Below are 18,117 nucleotides of genomic sequence, written 5' to 3'. Positions count from 1 at the left end.
TGTTTCCTGAGTTTAACAAAGTGTGGTTATCAATCATGGTTTTACGATAATCTTAATGTGAAACGCTAATACTAACCGGCGGGATTTTCACGGTGGTAAATCATTAATAACGTTATTTGAGGCTAATCAGCCAGTTGCCTTTCTAGCAAATGAACAATATAACTGTTTCCTTAGTTTAGCAAGGTGCGGTTATCAATCATGGTTTTACGATAATCTTAATGTGAAACGGTAATACTAACCGGCAGGATTTTCACGGTGGTAAATCATTAATAACGTTAATCGAGGCTAATCAGCCATTTGCGCTTCTAGTAAATTACCAATATCACTATTTCCCGAGTTTAACAAAGTGTGGTTATCAATCATGGTTTTACGATAATCTTAGTGTGAAACGCTAATACTAACCGGTGGGATATTCACGGTGGTAAATCATTAATAACGTTAATCGAGGCCAATCAGCCAGTTGCCTTTCTAGCAAATGAACTATATCACTGTTTCCTTAGTTTAGGAAAGTGCGGTTATCAATCATGGTTTTACGATAATCTTAATGTGAAACGGTAGTACTAACCGGCGGGATGTTTACCGTGGTTAATCATCAATAACTTAAATCGTTAATCAAGGCTAATCAGCCAGTTGCCTCTCTAGGACATGAACAATATCATTGTTACGTGAGTTTAAGAAAGTGCGGTTATCAGTCCTGGTTTTACAATAATCCTAATTTGGAACGGTAATACAAACCATCTGGCGGGTTATCTTTAACACGCTTAATCGTTATATCCCTAGTAGTTACTTGAAACTGTTCTGTGCTGCTGTGGCCCGCCTCAGGCCAGGTGGCTGCATTTTCACTGCAGCTTAACTGCAGTGGCCTTTCATAGACAGGTGGAAGGCATTTAGCCAGAAGGTCACGAGAGGGCTTCCAATCCTCCCATCATCATGGATTTAAGACTGTAAGGCCTGTTTTGTACCGGGCGCATTTCCACCAAGCAGTACTCTTTGGTCTGGAGCAACGATTTTTAACGGGGGTTAAAAATGGAGATATCACAAGAAATGTGACATAGCTAATAAAGAAATGTACAACTTGGTGGTAACAAGGCCATTTCAAAAAGTGAATGTATTGTGCCCGTGCAAGCGATTTTGTTAGTGTGAGGTTCCTGAGGTTACTGCTGCTTACCAGCTTTTCTCCAGATTTCCTCTGGCAGGTATCCCGATGGAGGTCTGTGTAGAAAGTCTCTGTGGATCTCTGAAAACACACATGTTGACCTAATCAATAATGTACACACTTATATTGTACACCGTAGAGTACTTCAAATTCCACCCATAGGTCTCATCAGGCATTGAGCTAGAGTCCGGAGTCAGGGCTATTCAACTATATTGTTTGAGGGGCCACATTTCCAGAGGCCGGACTATTACAGTCTATTCTGGCCACTCTGCGTTAAACGTACTTATGGGCTACGTTCAAACTGTATGGTAGGATGTACAATTCGGATTTTTGGGTCATATCCAATCTTTTTATGTAGTTACCAAAAAAATGCGATTTCTAATGTGAACGCAATCGGACCCACATGCAGACATGACGTCACACGGAAGTGAAGATATTAATTAGAGATGTCCAATAATATCGGGCTGCCGATATTATCGGCCGATAAATGCTTTAAAATGTAATATCGGAAATTATCGTTATCGGTTTCAAAAAGTAAAATTTATGACTTTTTGAAACGCCGCTGTACGGAATGGTGCACGGACGTAAAGAGAAGTACAGAGAGTTGCGTCTCCCAGTCATACTTGCCAACCCTCCCTACGAAACTGTGGCATGAAACAACTAAGACTTACGTAGTCCAGGCATGAGGCAAACAACTAGCATTAACTATGGCATAGAACAAACACGAAACTGTGGCATGAAACCAATACGAAACTGTGGCATGAAACAACTAAGACTTACGTAGTCCAGGCATGAGGCAAACAACTAGCATTAACTATGGCATAGAACAAACACGAAACTGTGGCATGAAACCAATACGAAACTGTGGCATCAAACAAGTAGCATTAACTATGGCATAGAACAAACACGAAACTGTGGCATGAAACCAATACGAAACTGTGGCATGAAACAACTAGCATTAACTATGGCATAGAACAAACACAAAACTGTGGCAGGAAACCAATACGAAACTGTGGCATGAAACAACTAGCATTAACTATGGCATAGAACAAACACAAAACTGTGGCATGAAACCAATACGAAACTGTGGCATGAAACAACTAAGACTCACGTAGTCCAGGCATGGGGCAAACAACTAGCATTAACTATGGCATAGAACAAACACGAAACTGTGGCATGAAACCAATAATGACGTCAGGACGACTGACTGGCAAAGGCAGGCTTAAATAGTCCTCTGATTAGAAGCAGGTGGAAATCATAAGTAGCCATGGTAACTAAAATAAACTCAGGTGTCAAACAGGAACTAAAAGAGTCCAAAACTAACAGAACATAACAAAAACATGATACGGACCACGGATCATGACAATAATTTGGTCCACACATCTGCGGTCCCCACCGAGGTTTCTCATTGTCATCCCAATTTAGGGCTATATAAATAAACTTTGATTGATTGATAATTATTGCAGCAGAACATAAGAGAGACCACTCGGGGTGGATATGTTTCACATTTTAACCGGTTGGAGTACCACATTTTTACTAAAAAAATACATGCATTAATTTAGCACTACTGTTATTATTATGTAACCGGGTTTCGGTGTCCATCCCAATGGAGTCAAGTCTTTTTATTGCATTTAATTTATATTTAATTAAAGTATTTCCCAAATTTTGAACTGAACTACTGCAGTTGAATAACCCTGATTTAGACCCTTTGATTTCCCAATGCTTTTGTCTATATGGGTGTCTTTGAATACTGTATATGTCAAATATAACACGCACGTCAGGACCACCTCACTGGTCTTTCTTTCCGTGCCCACCATCCCCTTCCGTGTGTGTGTGTGCGTCTACCTGTCTGCCTGCCTGTCTGCCTTTCAGCAGCCGAGGAAGCTCCTTTGGACAGAGTCTCGCTGCTGCTAGCTGTGTTGGAGGAGGAGTTGTGGTGAGGAGTAGGAGGAAGAGGAGGAGGAGGAAGGCAGTGCTGTCCGTTGCTCCCACCTTTTTTCATCTCCTCCACGTCGCTGTAGCGCCGTATCCAATGGTTCATCTCCTCTCGGTCGGCCTCCTGGCAGCGTCGCAGCACGGTCAGAGAGCGCCGCGTCTTCTCCACCATGTCCATGATACAGTTTAGCAGCTGACAGGGACACAAATGGCAATATTAGTCCACGGACTTTCGCACCCAATATAAGCTTGGACAGGTCAACTTTTTTTATGCTAGAAAGCGGAAAAAACCCCCACCTTGTGTCTTCTTTTCTCTCATAATGATAGTGAATGATAGGCAAAGTTCCCCTTTAAGGGCTATATACCGTATTTTCCAGACCATAGGGCGCACCCAGTGACGTGCAGTCACTAGAGGCAGGTGAGGCGGGGCCTCACCTGCCATCATGGAAAGAAAAAAAATGTAAAAATAAAAATAAAAAATTAAATTGTTATATGTATCCAGTGATTATACTTATATAAAGTTATTTTCCATTTAACTTCACCAGTTTTAGATTATTTTTATTCAAAATCGCTGAATTTTCACATTTGCCGTTCAAATACTGAGAAGAGACGGCAGCCAGTTGAGGCACGTCACTCAGTGCCGCAACATGGATTGTGCAATGACTCGGCTAACTGCTGGCCTGCTGTGCAGTGAGACTGTATTGCTATATGAACTATATTATACATTTCCATAGTTTAGTTAGCTGAGGTATATAATGTACAGTGTATTTTGTCAACAACTGTATGTGTGTAAAGTATTTCTTGTGCTGAGCGATCATAAAACGGCTGCAAAAGACGCGCTGGCTGAGGCTCGCCTCCTGCACCCCCGCCGTAGAATTGTTATATCAACTAAAGCCCACACTTAAACTTTCCACGTGCAAGATTGAATCTATTTAAAAAAATTATTTCATAAGAAGCCAAAAAGTGCAAAAACAATAATGTTGGTGTTGGAGGAGTTGTGAATGACTGCAGGGACACAACATTAGATACACCTGCAGACTGCAGGTGTACCTAATTCACAACTCCTCCAACACGAACATTATTGTTTTTGCACTTTTTGGCTTCTTATTAAATAACTTTTGTAACCTATTTTCATTGGCTTTCCTCTTTGTGATGTTAAGTTCGTGTTATGCGCTGTTATACAGTATATGCCTTGAGCTCTTATTTTGAAGGCGCTAAGAGCGGAAGTGATGTCACGTTGCGGAGGTTTTTGAAAGAAGGTAAATAAAGTGGTCCTCGTGTAAACTGGAGCCTCCGTGTTTGTTATTTTGTAGTTTCATACAGTATAGGCGACATTTATAAACCCTCGGTTACACTTTTTTTAAAAGATTCAATCTTGCACGTGGAAAGTTTAAGTGAGGGCTTTAGTTGCAGCGCATGGACTTAATTTCTAAGTAAAGGTAAGACCATAATAAGGTTTTTTTTATTAAATGTGCTTTTTTGTGTGCTACAATTTGTATGTGTAAAGTTAAAGTTAAGTTAAAGTACCAATGATTGAATGATGAATGACCGAGAGCGAATAATAGAAAGGCGTTTAATTCGCCAAAATTCACCCATTTAGAGTTCGGAAATCGGTTAAAAAAATATATGGTCTTTTTTCTGCAACATCAAGGTATATATTGACGCTTACATAGGTCTGGTGATAATGTTCCCCTTTAACTCTATGTTATTATAAATAATTAATGATATTTATCTTTGTGGAAACACTGATCATCTTAATGATTTCTCACAATAAATATGTATAGAAACAGATAAATATCAATATGCAACACTTTATTTTTATATTTTCTCTAAGTGCACGTTTTTCAAATTTAACATTTTCAAATGATCACTTCTAAGACAGTCTTGTGAAATCACAATATCCCATTTTAACTAGCTAGCCACTAACATTTTTGAACAAATCATGAATTACTTTGCACCATGTTTGTACAAAGAATGACTCATGTAAAATACAAAAGTCAACTCCCAAATTTGAACTGGACACCAAATCTGTTATCTGTTTCTTTGTCAGTTAGTGAAGACCAAGTCTTTAAAATATTTTCTTGGGATTTTCAAATTCTATTTGAGTTTTGTCTCTCTTATGATTAAAAATGTCGAGCAAAGCGAGACCAGCTTGCTAGTAAATAAATACAATTTAAAAAATAGAGGCAGCTCACTGGTAAGTGCTGCTATTTGAGCTATTTTTAGAGCAGGCCAGCGGGCGACTCATCTGGTCCTTACGGGCGATCTGGTGCCCCCTGTTGTACACACACCATAATAATACTCGTATGTTGAAGCACAGTACAATCCATCAAGCGGTGCGGCTTCATAGCTTACCAAAATCGTACTAAAACATTTTGATAGATTTCTGAGCGCTGTGTGTAATGTTCTATATTTTCAATGGAACGTGTAAAATGTTGCTGTTGTTTACTTGAGTCATATTGCCATCGTAAAGCAGTCTACACGTATCTCTTATGTTTGACTGCCATCTACTGGTCACACTATCCTTACACCATGTACCAAAAAAAATTGCTTCGAGGTCGGTGAGCAAAACTAGAATTATTCCGTACATTAGGCGCACTGTCAAGTTTTGAGAAAAAAAAAATAAAAATTAAGTGCGCCTTATAGTCCGGAAAATAAGGTAAATAATCTTTGATTGATTGATTCTTATGCAGTTCACTTGATTAGTACCTATGGTATATGTGTTTAGTAACAATATTTGTGATTAACTCATGGTTTGTGAACTGTGAGTAATAATCACAGAAATAATTATTGAATACGATTAAAACCAAGAGTATGATTGCCTATTCAGTGTTTATAATAATTGAGTGGGCCAACAGGACCCTTGGATCAAAAAAGGTTGAGAACCCCTGATCTCCAGGACATTTCTGCCAGGAGGTTATGTAATCGAGAACCTGACATTTTTTTTTATCAGTGACAGACCCCTCACATAAAGATTAAAGAAAAGAAAAAAAATCAGGTTATAAGCAGTTTTGGTCTTGGGACAATTCTTCCATTTCCCCTCCCAGGTGTCTAAATAAATAGCATGTATTATATTTACTACACGTGTTCCGCTGGGTTACTGGCCATGTGCGAGTTAGTGAATTTGAATTTGCAAGAGCTGGGCGGCCATAATGTAACAGCTGGGCTGCAGATGAGAAAGTGGAGCCGATTCCTTCCACCCTTTGGCTCCGCTCGCTGCCAACTCCGCAGACTGCCGCTCATTTCTCCGCGTTTCCTCGCATTCTGATGTCACTTTCACGGCGTCCGCTGCCTTAAATACGCTCGACGTTCCCCCGACTATTTCACCCGGCGCTCGGATGTCGTCGCCGTTGTTCCCTGGCTGCGCCTCCCCCTGGCGTGGAGCTATATTTATTTCAGTGAAGTGTTTGTAATTTGGCAGGGGTCCAGGCCTGGCCGGTTCCCTCCATGTCTCAGCTGCTCTGCCCAGCTGGAGCTGCTCTCTGCTGGGTCCCGAGCTCCATCTGGGGCCCTATTTCTCTGCATGAGTGTGTACTATGTGCGTGTCTGGTGTGTGTGCTGCTCCGATGGCTTCATGAAGTTGGGTGTGGGCATGTGAATGACATGGGCAGCCATGCGGATACTTACATTATCGAGGTGCTTCCACTCTTCCGCCCACTCTCGATCTGTTAGACGGTGGTCGATCACTTCCTCTTGGCGGGCGCCATGCGCCGCTGTAACGGAAAGACAGGGTGTATGAAGTCGGGGTGGACCCCGATCCGATATCTGTATCATGTATCGGCTTGCTTCTCAAATCTCAGTGCAAGCGCGTTTTTTCAAAATATTATTTCCAGTTAACACAGGGGTGTCTAACTCATTTTAGATCGGGGGCCACATGGAGAAATATCTACTCCCACACTGCAAAAAGTCAGTGTTCAAAAACAAGAAAAAAAAAAAATAGGGGTATTTTATTTGAACTAAGCAAAATTATCTGCCAATAGAACAAGAAAATTTGGCTTGTTAAGACTTTCCAAAACAAGTAAAATTACCGACTTTGAGGGCTCATAAAATCCAAACCGGAGCAGTAATTAAAACTCTTTCATCAACTTTTAATCAGAAGGGTTCAATCTCTCTCCTGAGCTAATTTGAAGCCGACACGACAAACGCGCTCAGAGGAGATAATGTTTGAAAAAAGGTGACTGTTTTTACACAACTTTTGTTTTGAAGGGGGAATTGCAAACTTCCTGTTGATTTTTGCTGGGGGTTGTCAGTGTATGAAATATAGGTCTAAGTGAGACCTACATAGAGGTTTTTGTTTCATGTCTCTACAACATTGCTACTGGGAGTTACAGGCAGTTTTGTCTGTGTTTTCTTCTTAGGGGGCGCTAGAGCGCAATTTTGAATTTTGGGGTTTGGTTTTTTGATTAGATCGCAATTTTTGCCAATCCTGATGTGTGTGTCCAATTTGGTGAGTTTTGAAGCATGTTAAGGGGGTAAAATTACAGCTCAAAGAGGCAGTGGTATAATAATAAAACATACACCTATTTAAACTCGCATAAACAGTAGGGCTGTGAATCTTTGGCCACCGCATGATTCGATTCGATTCTTGGGGGGTAAGGATTCGATTCAGAATCGATTCTCGGTGAGCTGGAGCCTATCACAGCTGGCTTCGGGCAAAAGGCGGACTGGACATATGGACAAAGACTCACATTCGGAGTGGGGCGAGTCATACTTGCCAACCTTGAGACCTCCGATTTCGGGAGGTGGGGGGTAGGGGGCGTGATTAATATATATAAATATATATATAAGAAATACTTGACTTTCAGTGAATTCTAGCTATATATATATATATATATATATATATATATATATATATATATATATATATATATATATATATATATATATATATATAAATAAAAGAAATACTTGAATTTCAGTGTTCATTTATTTACACATATACACACACATAACACTCATCTACTCATTGTTGAGTTAAGGGTTGAATTGTCCATCCTTGTTCTATTCTCTGTCACTATTTCAGAACACACACATTATACAAATATACATTATAAAATCAATAAGAAAATGGGAGCTCTAATTTGGGAGTCTGAATTAGGATCAGAAGTTCCTATAGAAACATTGCGCACTCACGTCGCCTTTTTGTATTGATTACTGCAGCTGTGCACTGGATTCATTCACAAATACAAACTACAACTCACAAACACTTTAGAGTTAGGCTCCACCATCAGAATGTGTACTTAAACTTATAAAGATCACATGGATATTATTCAGTGAGTTGATTCACCAAAACTAACCTGTTATACAGGAGGAAAAAGCACACAGGACGTTTCAATTGTTCACAGACTGGTCGCGCTCATCAGAATGACGAGACACTTCCGGTCTGCAGGTGATAGCATTCAATTGGGAAGAAACGCCCTACTGCCCCCTACTGACCAATGTGAATACTGATAAATGTGTAATGACAGCTCCAAAAACTAATTCAAACCACAGAATAAAATAAATGAATCAACACAAAAATGTGACACATTATGGGTGGGTCACATATGCATGTACAGTAGATGGCAGTATTGTCCTGTTTAAAAGTGTCACAACATTGCTGTTTACGGCAGACGAACTGCTTTACGGTAGACGAAAACTTGACTGCTGTTGTTGTGTGTTGTTACCGCGCTGGGAGGACGTTAATGAAACTGCCTAACAATAAACCCACATAAGAAACCAAGAACTCGCCCTCGATCATTAGCTGTTTATATTGTGGGAAAGCAGACGTGAGAACAGGCTGTCAACACGTCACTCAGGTCCGCATGGAGCTGGAGGGGGCGTGGCCTCCAGCTCCGCCTGAATTTCGGGAGAAAATTTGTCCAGAGAGGTTTTCGGGAGAGGTGCTGAATTTCGGGAGTCTCCCGGAAAATCCAGGAGGTTTGGCAAGTATGGGGCGAGTCAACCCTGTGTTGTCTGTACGGACAAAAATATTGGGACACCTGTCCATAGCATATAGTCCGTTATTTATGTCCGTTATTAATTGGCAGTTCGATAACAGGCTTGAAACTAATCCGGGGGACAGTTTGGCTGAGAATGCTTCGCCATCTTTCCGCGGTAAGCAGAAGGAAGGCATATATGGTGGCCACAGTTGTAGCCCGCGGGTATGTAAGGCTGTGGGCTTTATATAGAAACCACCAGGATTAACACGGTGCACTGACAACTGGTCTTTGTTCCTGACATAGACCCCACCCCCTTCACCAGACCACGGGACACGAAGTCCGTACCTGTTTGTCGGTGCCTCTCTCGGCCGTCCCGGTGTTCGTTGTGTCTGTAGGCGTCTCGGTACTGGTGCGCCAGCGCCATGTCCTCCAGGCGGTAGTGCTGAGGGGCCATTTGATGGTTGGGTGCGTGCGGCAGTCCGTTGGGGGGGTGTGTGGACAGGCCGTTGGGAGGCGGGTGAGCGGGGAGGCCCGTGCTGGGACTGAAGCGCTGGTTGGGGCTTATGGTGCAGGGCCTCTTCGCCAGGTGCTCGGGGTGCAGGCCGTCTCTGTCCGAGGAGTCTTTGGTCCTGGGACGCGGAGGACATAAGAGCTTAAACATGAAAACATGCACCGTGTAAAGCAGAATTAACTGATTACAAATGTTGCCGTGAACCAAACGTGAGTTGTTTCGTATTGTCAAAGAGGCTGAATCACGGATTACTTACCGCGCGTTATTGAAAACACTTCAGCGTTAATGAAACACGGCGAGCTGAAGTGATTGCGCGCGAACACAAAAAAGCCTTCAGTGTTTTTTCAGCTGCGGCAATGAAGTGCGGAATGAGTGGCGTATTATTCCCCACAACAAAACAGAATTATGTGCTTGCTTGCCAATATGTGATCACGTGGCACGGACCCCAAAGCATTCCGCACCGCTGTGTTTTTACTCGTTACCACGGGACCAGAGATGTCCTGGTGAAAACGGACTTGTCAACTTGAACTCTAGAAACAAGGGTTCTCAATAATGACCAACACTAAAATACATGAGCAAAGTAGGCCTAAGCATTCTTTAGTATTATTTAAGAGGCGTAGGTATTATTTTTGGCCACATTACGCACAGTTTGCACTGCAAAAACTGAAATCTAAGTATCTCAAATAAGGGTGATTTTTGTTTAATTTCTGTCTGATAAGACAATTCTTCTCACTAAGCAGATTTTATGTTCGAGTGTTTTACTTGTTTTAAGGTCCTAAATCAGGGGTGCTCATTACGTCGATCGCGAGCTACCGGTCGATCGCGGAGGGTGTGTCAGTCGATCACCAGCCAGGCATTAAAAAAATAGTCCTAAAAATGAGCGATCATAAATCTTGACTATGACGTCACTTTCGTCACTTGATTGACATTCACGGCACCCGAGGGTCTTCTGAGATGACGCTGGCTGCTGCCAGCTCATTAAAATTACCGACTGGAAGGCGAGAAACACTTTATTTCAACAGACTCTGGCGCCGTACCTGTCGTCAAAACTCCAAAGACCGACTGCACAGTTGCACAGTTGCGCTAACAAAATAAGAGTCTCAGAAAGCTGGCATGCACAAGCTAGCAAGCTACGGCGTTTGCCGACAATGTATTTCTTGTAAAGTGTATACAAAGGAGTATGGAAGCTGGACAAATGAGATGCCAAAAAACAACCACTTTCATGTGGTATTGGACAGAAAGGAGGACTTTTTTTCTCCTCCATTCAAAAATGCGGACGTTATCAGCACCACTGTCTGATTCCAATCAATGCAAGTCATCAGAATCAGGTAATACACCAACTTATATTCTTGTCTTCATGAAAGAAAGGAATCTATATGTGTTAAACATGCTTGTATTATCATTAAACACCTTTAACTTGTTAACAATATTAACTATATGTGTTAAACATGCTTGTATTATCTTTAAACACCTTTAACTTATTAACAATATTAACTATATGTGTTAAACATGCTTGTATTATCTTTAAACACCTTTAACTTGTTAACAATATTAACTATATGTTTTAAACATACTTGTATTATCTTTAAACACCTTTAACTTGTTAACAATATTAACTATATGTATTAAACATGCTTGTATTATCTTTAAACACCTTTAAGTTAACAATATTAACTATATGTATTAAACATTCTTGTATTATCATTAAACACCTTTAACTTGTTAACAATATTAACTATATGTGTTAAACATGCTTGTATTATCATTAAACACCTTTAACCTGTTAACAATATTAACTATATGTATTAAACATACTTGTATTATCATTAAACACCTTTAATTTTTTAACAATATTAACTATATGTGTTAAACATGCTTGCATTATCATTAAACACCTTTAACTTGTTAACAAAAACATATATTTCATAAATAAGTAAATATAAATTATATATATGAATGAGGTAGATCCCCACGACTTGATCAATTGAAAAGTAGCTCGCCTGCAGAAAAAGTGTGAGCACCCCTGTCCTAAATGATCTCAGTAAGATATTACAGCTTGTTGCTGAGATTTGATGACCTATATTGAGTAAGACATGCTTGAAACTAGAATATCAAGTGTTGCAAAGCTGTGTCATTAACACTCACAAGTATAAAAAACTACTTTTTTAAAGTAATAATTTCTTATTTCAAGCATGAAAAAAAAAAATCATGACTTTGACACAATTGTGTCTCATATTAAAACAGATGACAGCCAAATGGACTTTGCTGTTTTATTTCCAATGAAACAATAGAAAATACGTACTCATATAGCAGTAAAGTTGTTATTAGTGAGAATATACTTATTTTAGGGTAATTTTGGGTTCATTGAGGTAAGCTAATTTTACTTGTTTTGGAAAGTCTTGACAAGACACATTTTCTTGTTCTATTGGCAGATAATTTTGCTTAGTTCAAATAAAATTTAATAGAAAATACGTACTCATATAGTAGTACAGTTGTTATTAGTCAGAATATACTTATTTTAGGGTAATTTTGGGTTCATTGAGGTTAGCTAATTTTACTTGTTTTGGAAAGTCTTGACAAGACACATTTTCTTGTTCTATTGGCATATAACTTTGCTTAGTTCAAATAAAATATCCTTAATTTTTGTATTTTTTTTTCTTTTTCTCACTGACTTTTTGCAGTGTGACCAATAAAACACTTACCGTATTTTCCGGACTATAAGGCGCACTTAATGATGCACTTACATTATTATATCAACTATCAGAGACAGAAACTCTTCATTTAACATAATGTCCTGCTTCAACACAGCTCAATCAACACAGAAAAAGGTAAAGTGAAATAACAGACAGACAGGGCTTTGCTGTCCGTAACACACACACAAATTAGCCTTCTCCTGAAGCCAGGACTGCGAGCGAGCTGAGCTGCAGTTTATATTTCTAGAAGGTCAACGGGCTCATAGTGATGTTACTAGTAGTTGACTGGGAGGTGTTTATTATCATTTGGGGAGAGTCCGCTGCCTGATGCTTACCTGCTAAACGCTAAGCACTGACGACATGCGCTCTGAATACGCACTGCTGATTGGCTGTTACCGCTCTGTTTGTAACCAATCAGATGGTTGTGTGGGTGGGACAATGCTGGGTGCTGTGTAGAGTCCTGACAGACACAGAGGCAGCGGAGGCGGCTACTTAATATTTTCGTGTGGAAACTTGTTCGATACACCTCTGAACCGAACCAGAACCCCTGTACCGAAACGGTTCAATACAAATATACGTACCGTTACACCCCTAGTGCCAATATTACATCATCATGTCAGTTTGATGGTCTTCTTCTGGCAAAATACAACCAAAATCACGGTATAGCTCGGTTGGTAGAGCGGTCGTGCCAGCAATTTGAGGGTTGCAGGTTCGATCCCCGCTTCCGCCATCCTAGTCACTGCCGTTGTGTCCTTGGGCAAGACACTTTACCCGACTGCTCCCAGTGCCACCCACACTGGTTTAAATGTAACTTAGATATTGGGTTTCACTATGTAAAGCACTTAAGATGTGACTTTAAGGTTTTACTACTTACGTATAAAATACTACACGGTCTAGCTCCGTCCTATCTTGTCGATTGTATTATACAATATGTCCCGGCAAGAAATCTGCGTTCAAAGAACTCCGGCTTATTAGTGATTCCCAGAGCCCCAAAAAAGTCTGCGGGCTATAGAGCTTTTTCTATTCGGGCTCCAGTACTATGGAATGCCCTCCCGGTAACAATTAGACATGCTACCTCAGTAGAAGCATTTAAGTCCCATCTTAAAACTCATTTGTATACTCTAGCCTTTAAATAGACCCCCCTTTTAGACCAGTTGATCTGCCGTTTCTTTTCTTTTCTCCTCTGCTCCCCTCTTCCTTGTGGAGGGGGGGGGGGGACAGGCCACAGGTCCGTTGGCCATGGATGAAGTGCTGGCTGTCCAGAGTCGGGACCCGGGGTGGACCGCTCGCCTGCGCATCGGCTGGGAACATCTCTGCGTTGCTGACCCGTCTCCGCTCGGGATGGTGTCCTGCTGGCCCCAGTATGGACTGGACTCTTACTATTATGTTGGATCCACTATGGACTGGACTCTCACAATATTATGTCAGACCCACTCGACATCCATTGCATTCGGTCTCCCCTAGAGGGGGGGGGGGGGGGGGGGGGGGGGGTTACCCACATATGCGGTCCTCTCCAAGGTTTCTCATAGTCATTCACATCGACGTCCCACTGGGGTGAGTTTTTCCTTGCCCTTATGTGGGCTTTGTACCGAGGATGTCGTTGTGGCTTGTGCAGCCCTTTGAGACACTTGTGATTTAGGGCTATATAAATAAACATTGATTGATTGATTGATGAAAGCGCTTTGAGTCACTTGAGAAAAAAGCGCTATATAAATGTAATTCACATCACTTCACAATCAACCAAAACGGAAAAAGTTCCTAAGTGGGGCTTTAAATCTTTCCGCGCCGAAGAAGGCTGGAGTCTGCAAATCGACGCGCACTACGGCGTGTTCCCGCGGCGAGCCGCTTGTTGTTCAAACCACGAGCGAGACAGCGGCGCTCCAGCGCCCTCGCACAGCTGCACGCCGTATGCATCAGGCAAAGCCGAGTCGGAGCGAGCGCCCCGCGTCTCCGCCGTTTAATCTGAATATCCCCCGGCCTGCTCTTAGATTGCAACTATTCCCGTCTCCCTGCCTTCCACCCGGGCCCCGGCTTAAGGGCCGACGCGGCCTGAACCCTGCTGCGTTTGGCAGATGTTTGGAGACACTGTATAAGTTAGTGTGCGGGCGCGCGAGAGAACGAGAGAGAGAGAGAGAGAGGGCTGTGTTTTGCAGCCATCTGGTCAGTTTAAATGGGAGCGTCGATATTAATCTGTTTAGCTGGATGGCACTCGCCGGGCATTCAGATGGAAATCACTTTTTATCGTGCGGGGATCAAAAGGCCAATGAATCATGGTCGCATGTTGTCGATGCGCGCTGCCGTCGGCCCCGGGTGGTTATCCGCCTGTGTATTTTGAGCGTGACGGCAATGCTCACACACATCCTGGGCTCTGGCCGCTAACAAATCATAGGAACAGCTGGCACGGCGAAGCCCCCCCACCGCCGCTCCCCCCGCCTCACACACACACACCACTCAAGCCTGGCCCGCTGTGCATAAGAGCAAGAGGTCGGGAGGCGGAGGTGTGTGGATTACAGTCCCGTCCAAACCACCCCGCCCTCCCCTCGCGCAGCGGAGGAGGAGGATGTGTTCGGTGTTACGGTCAGCACATCGCCATCTGGACACATCCCTGACATATGGACAGCTGCTGGGAGCCTGCAGGTCGCGCAGTTAGAGCGGGAGGAAGGAGGGTCGGCGAGTAGGCGGCGAGAGGCGCAGGGAAAGGGGAATGGCTCGGAGGAAAGCAAAGAATAAGGACGGCCTGTCAATCCACATCGAGATGAGTTTGCTAAGTACAAAAATGAGCTGCACATTTTTTTTTATTGAAAGAAACTGCTGTTCTAAATGTGTCCACTGGATGTCGCCATAGCAATTCTGTTAGGCAAGCAGACGGGTAATACTAAGGCCTTTACCAGTCAAAGAGCCATTTTGACCAGTTTCACAAATTATAGAAAACAATGGGAGCCGCAAATTTTTTTTGAAATTTTAAATTAAATAACACTGCATACAAAGTTGTTTTTTTTTAACTTTGTGCTATGTATAACCAGGGGTCTCAGACACGCTGCCCACACCTTTTGGTGGAATTAGAAAGCTGGTGCGGCACACGGGTTTTAAATGAATGGCGCTTGTCAGCGTCATGCGTGCCGTGATGGTACAGCATATGGCACTCACTGCAGTCAGCGTGCCTGATCAGCCACACGTTGTACGGGGCTTCCGCTTGCTCACGTAGGTGACAGCAAGGCATACTTGGTCAACAACCACACAGGTCACACTGACGGTGGCGGTATAAAAAAAAAAACGTTAACACTCTTACTAATAATGCGCCACACTGTGAACCCACACCAAACAAGAATGACAAACACATTTCGGGAGAACATCTGCACAGTAACACAACATAAACACAACAGGACAAATACCCAGAATCCCATGAAGCCCTAACTCTTCCGGGATACATTATACACCCCCCAGGGAGCAGGGTTGGGGTGGGGGCGGGGTTTGGTGGTAGCAGGGGTGTATAATGTAGCCCGGAAGAGTCAGGGCTGCATGGGATTCTGGGTGTTTGTTCTGTTGTGTTTATGTTGTGTTAAGGTGCAGATGTTCTCCCGAAATGTGTTTGTCATTCTTGTTTGGTTTTGGTTCAAAGTGTGGCGCATTATTAGTAAGAGTGTTAAAGTTGTTTTATATGACCACCGTCAGTGTAACCTGTGTGGCTGTTGACCAAGTATACGTTGCTGTCACGTACATGTGCAAGCAGTAGATGTATATTGTACAACTATTGTTGGGCTGGCACGCTGTTAATACAGATTGTAGAGGGCGCCAAATGTTGTACCATCATGGCACGCCCTTATTGTAGCCATAAGGGTAAAAATCGGTGAATATTAATCCCGGGAGTTTTCTGCAAGAGGCACTGAAATCCGGAAGTTTCACGGGAAAATTGGGGGGTTCAGCAAGTAAGCTGCTGAGCCGCATCAGAGTGATCAAAGAGCCGCATGCGGCTCCGGAGCCGCGGGTTGCCGACCCCTGTACTAGGGCTAGGCAAGCGGTACAGAGTAAAGCGTAGCTGCGGCTCGGCCCCTCTCGACCCAAATAAAATGTAAAATAATCTATAATCTGGACTGTACATAAATGCTTATTTAGAAAATGTAATGTTGTTTGTAGATTATATGCAATCTGTTGTTGTGTTCCCTAATTTTGAGTGTACATAAATGAAGGTATGTGTTGCTGAGTCTGGACTGGACCTGGTTTTATGAAACCCTTTAAACAATCTAATTTCATTGACAACCTGGTCTGGTGAAGATAATGTCCTTTATTTAGAACAAATTAAAATAAAATAAATAAAAAAACATTTTCTTGAACAAAAAATAAACTAAAATAAAAATAAAAACAGTTACATGTAAAGTAGTAATTAAATGAAAGTGAGTAAAATGAACGGTTAAAGGTTAGTAGTAGAGGCTATATCATCCCTACAAGCCTGTTTTGCAGGTTTCCCTGCTCGTCAGGGGATTTATGGAAGTGTCTGTGGCTGTTACATGTATGTATATATATATATATAGGGTACATTACATGGGGGTGTGGTCATTGTTGCACAATAGCGCTTTGCTTCTGTGTCGGCATGATGAGACCAGTTTGTTGCGTTTGTTTAAAGTGGACATGCTGGGGTGGTATATAGTAAAAAACCTTTTCTTTCAGGCCCAGGTTACATCTTTTAGGGGCACTGTTGTATGGCGACAATTCGCCATGCAATGGCGTGATCAAGTTTATTGTCTTAAAAGGGAACATTATCACCAGACCTATGTAAGCGTCAATATACACCTTGATGTTGCAGAAAAAAGACCATATATTTTTTTAACCGATTTCCGAACTCTAAATGGGTGAATTTTGGCGAATTAAACGCCTTTCTATTATTCGCTCTCGGAGCGACGTCACATCGGGAAGCAATCCGCCATTTTCTCAAACACATTACAAACACCGAGTCAAATCAGTTCTGTTATTTTCCGTTTTTTCGACTGTTTTCCGTACCTTGGACACATCATGCCTCGTCGGTGTGTTGTCGGAGGGTGTAACAACACGAACAGGGACGGATTCAAGTTGCACCAGTGGCCCAAAGATGCGAAAGTGGCAAGAAATTGGACGTTTGTTCCGCACACTTTACCGACGAAAGCTATGCTACGACAGAGATGGCAAGAATGTGTGGATATCCTGCGACACTCAAAGCAGATGCATTTCCAACGATAAAGTCAAAGAAATCTGCTGCCAGACCCCCAGGAAAAGAGAGCGGATGAGGGTATGTCTACAGAATATATTAATTGATGAAAATTGGGCTGTCTGCACTCTCAAAGTGCATGTTGTTGCCAAATGTATTTCATATGCTGTAAACCTAGTTCATAGTTGTTAGTTTCCTTTAATGCCAAACAAACACATACCAATTGTTGGTTAGAAGGCGATAGCTGAATTTGTCCTCGCTTTCTCCCGTGTCGCTGGCTGTCGTGTCGTTTTTGTCGGTTTCGCTTGCATACGGTTCAAACCGATATGGCTCAATAGCTTCAGTTTCTTCTTCAATTTCGTTTTCGCTACCTGCCTCCACACTACAACCATCCGTTTCAATACATGCGTAATCTGTTGTATCGCTTAAGCCGCTGAAATCCGAGTCTGAATCCGAGTCTGAATCCGGGCTAATGTCGCTATAGCTTGCCGTTCTATCCGCCATGTTTGTTTGAGTTGGCATCACTGTGTGACGTCACAGGAAAATGGACGGGTGTGTATATAACGATGGTTGAAATCAGGCACTTTGAAGCTTTTTTTAGGGATATTGCGTGATGGGTAAAATTTTGAAAAAAACTTCGAAAAATAAAATAAGCCACTGTCAACTGATTTTTAATGGTTTTAACCCTTCTGAAATTGTGATAATGTTCTCCTTTAAAGAGT

General features: G+C 42.2%; 1 protein-coding gene across 5 annotated transcripts in view; it reads right to left on the bottom strand.

The window, feature by feature from the left end:
* cbfa2t3 (CBFA2/RUNX1 partner transcriptional co-repressor 3) overlaps positions 1–18,117 on the bottom strand; it is a 168,285-nt gene that overhangs the window by 18,626 nt on the left and 131,542 nt on the right. For 4 of the 5 annotated variants that reach the window (XR_012050834.1, XM_061974766.1, XM_061974768.2 and 1 more), the window contains exons 6-9: positions 9,358–9,641; positions 6,719–6,804; positions 3,002–3,284; positions 1,169–1,237 (exon numbers count right to left, since the gene is read on the bottom strand). Coding sequence is in view for 4 of the 5 variants with exons in the window: in XM_061974766.1 (XP_061830750.1) it covers positions 1,169–1,237; positions 3,002–3,284; positions 6,719–6,804; positions 9,358–9,641 (722 nt within the window). In the remaining variant the exon portion in view is untranslated. The remainder of the gene's footprint in view (positions 1–1,168; positions 1,238–3,001; positions 3,285–6,718; positions 6,805–9,357; positions 9,642–18,117) is intronic. The other variant, XM_061974767.1, reaches the window with a different exon arrangement.

Source organism: Nerophis lumbriciformis, linkage group LG15 (assembly GCF_033978685.3).
Source record: "Nerophis lumbriciformis linkage group LG15, RoL_Nlum_v2.1, whole genome shotgun sequence".
NCBI classification, from domain to species: domain Eukaryota; kingdom Metazoa; phylum Chordata; class Actinopteri; order Syngnathiformes; family Syngnathidae; genus Nerophis; species Nerophis lumbriciformis.
The sequence above is the reverse complement of the archived record's forward strand: the minus strand, read 5'-3'. Positions and strand labels throughout refer to the sequence as shown.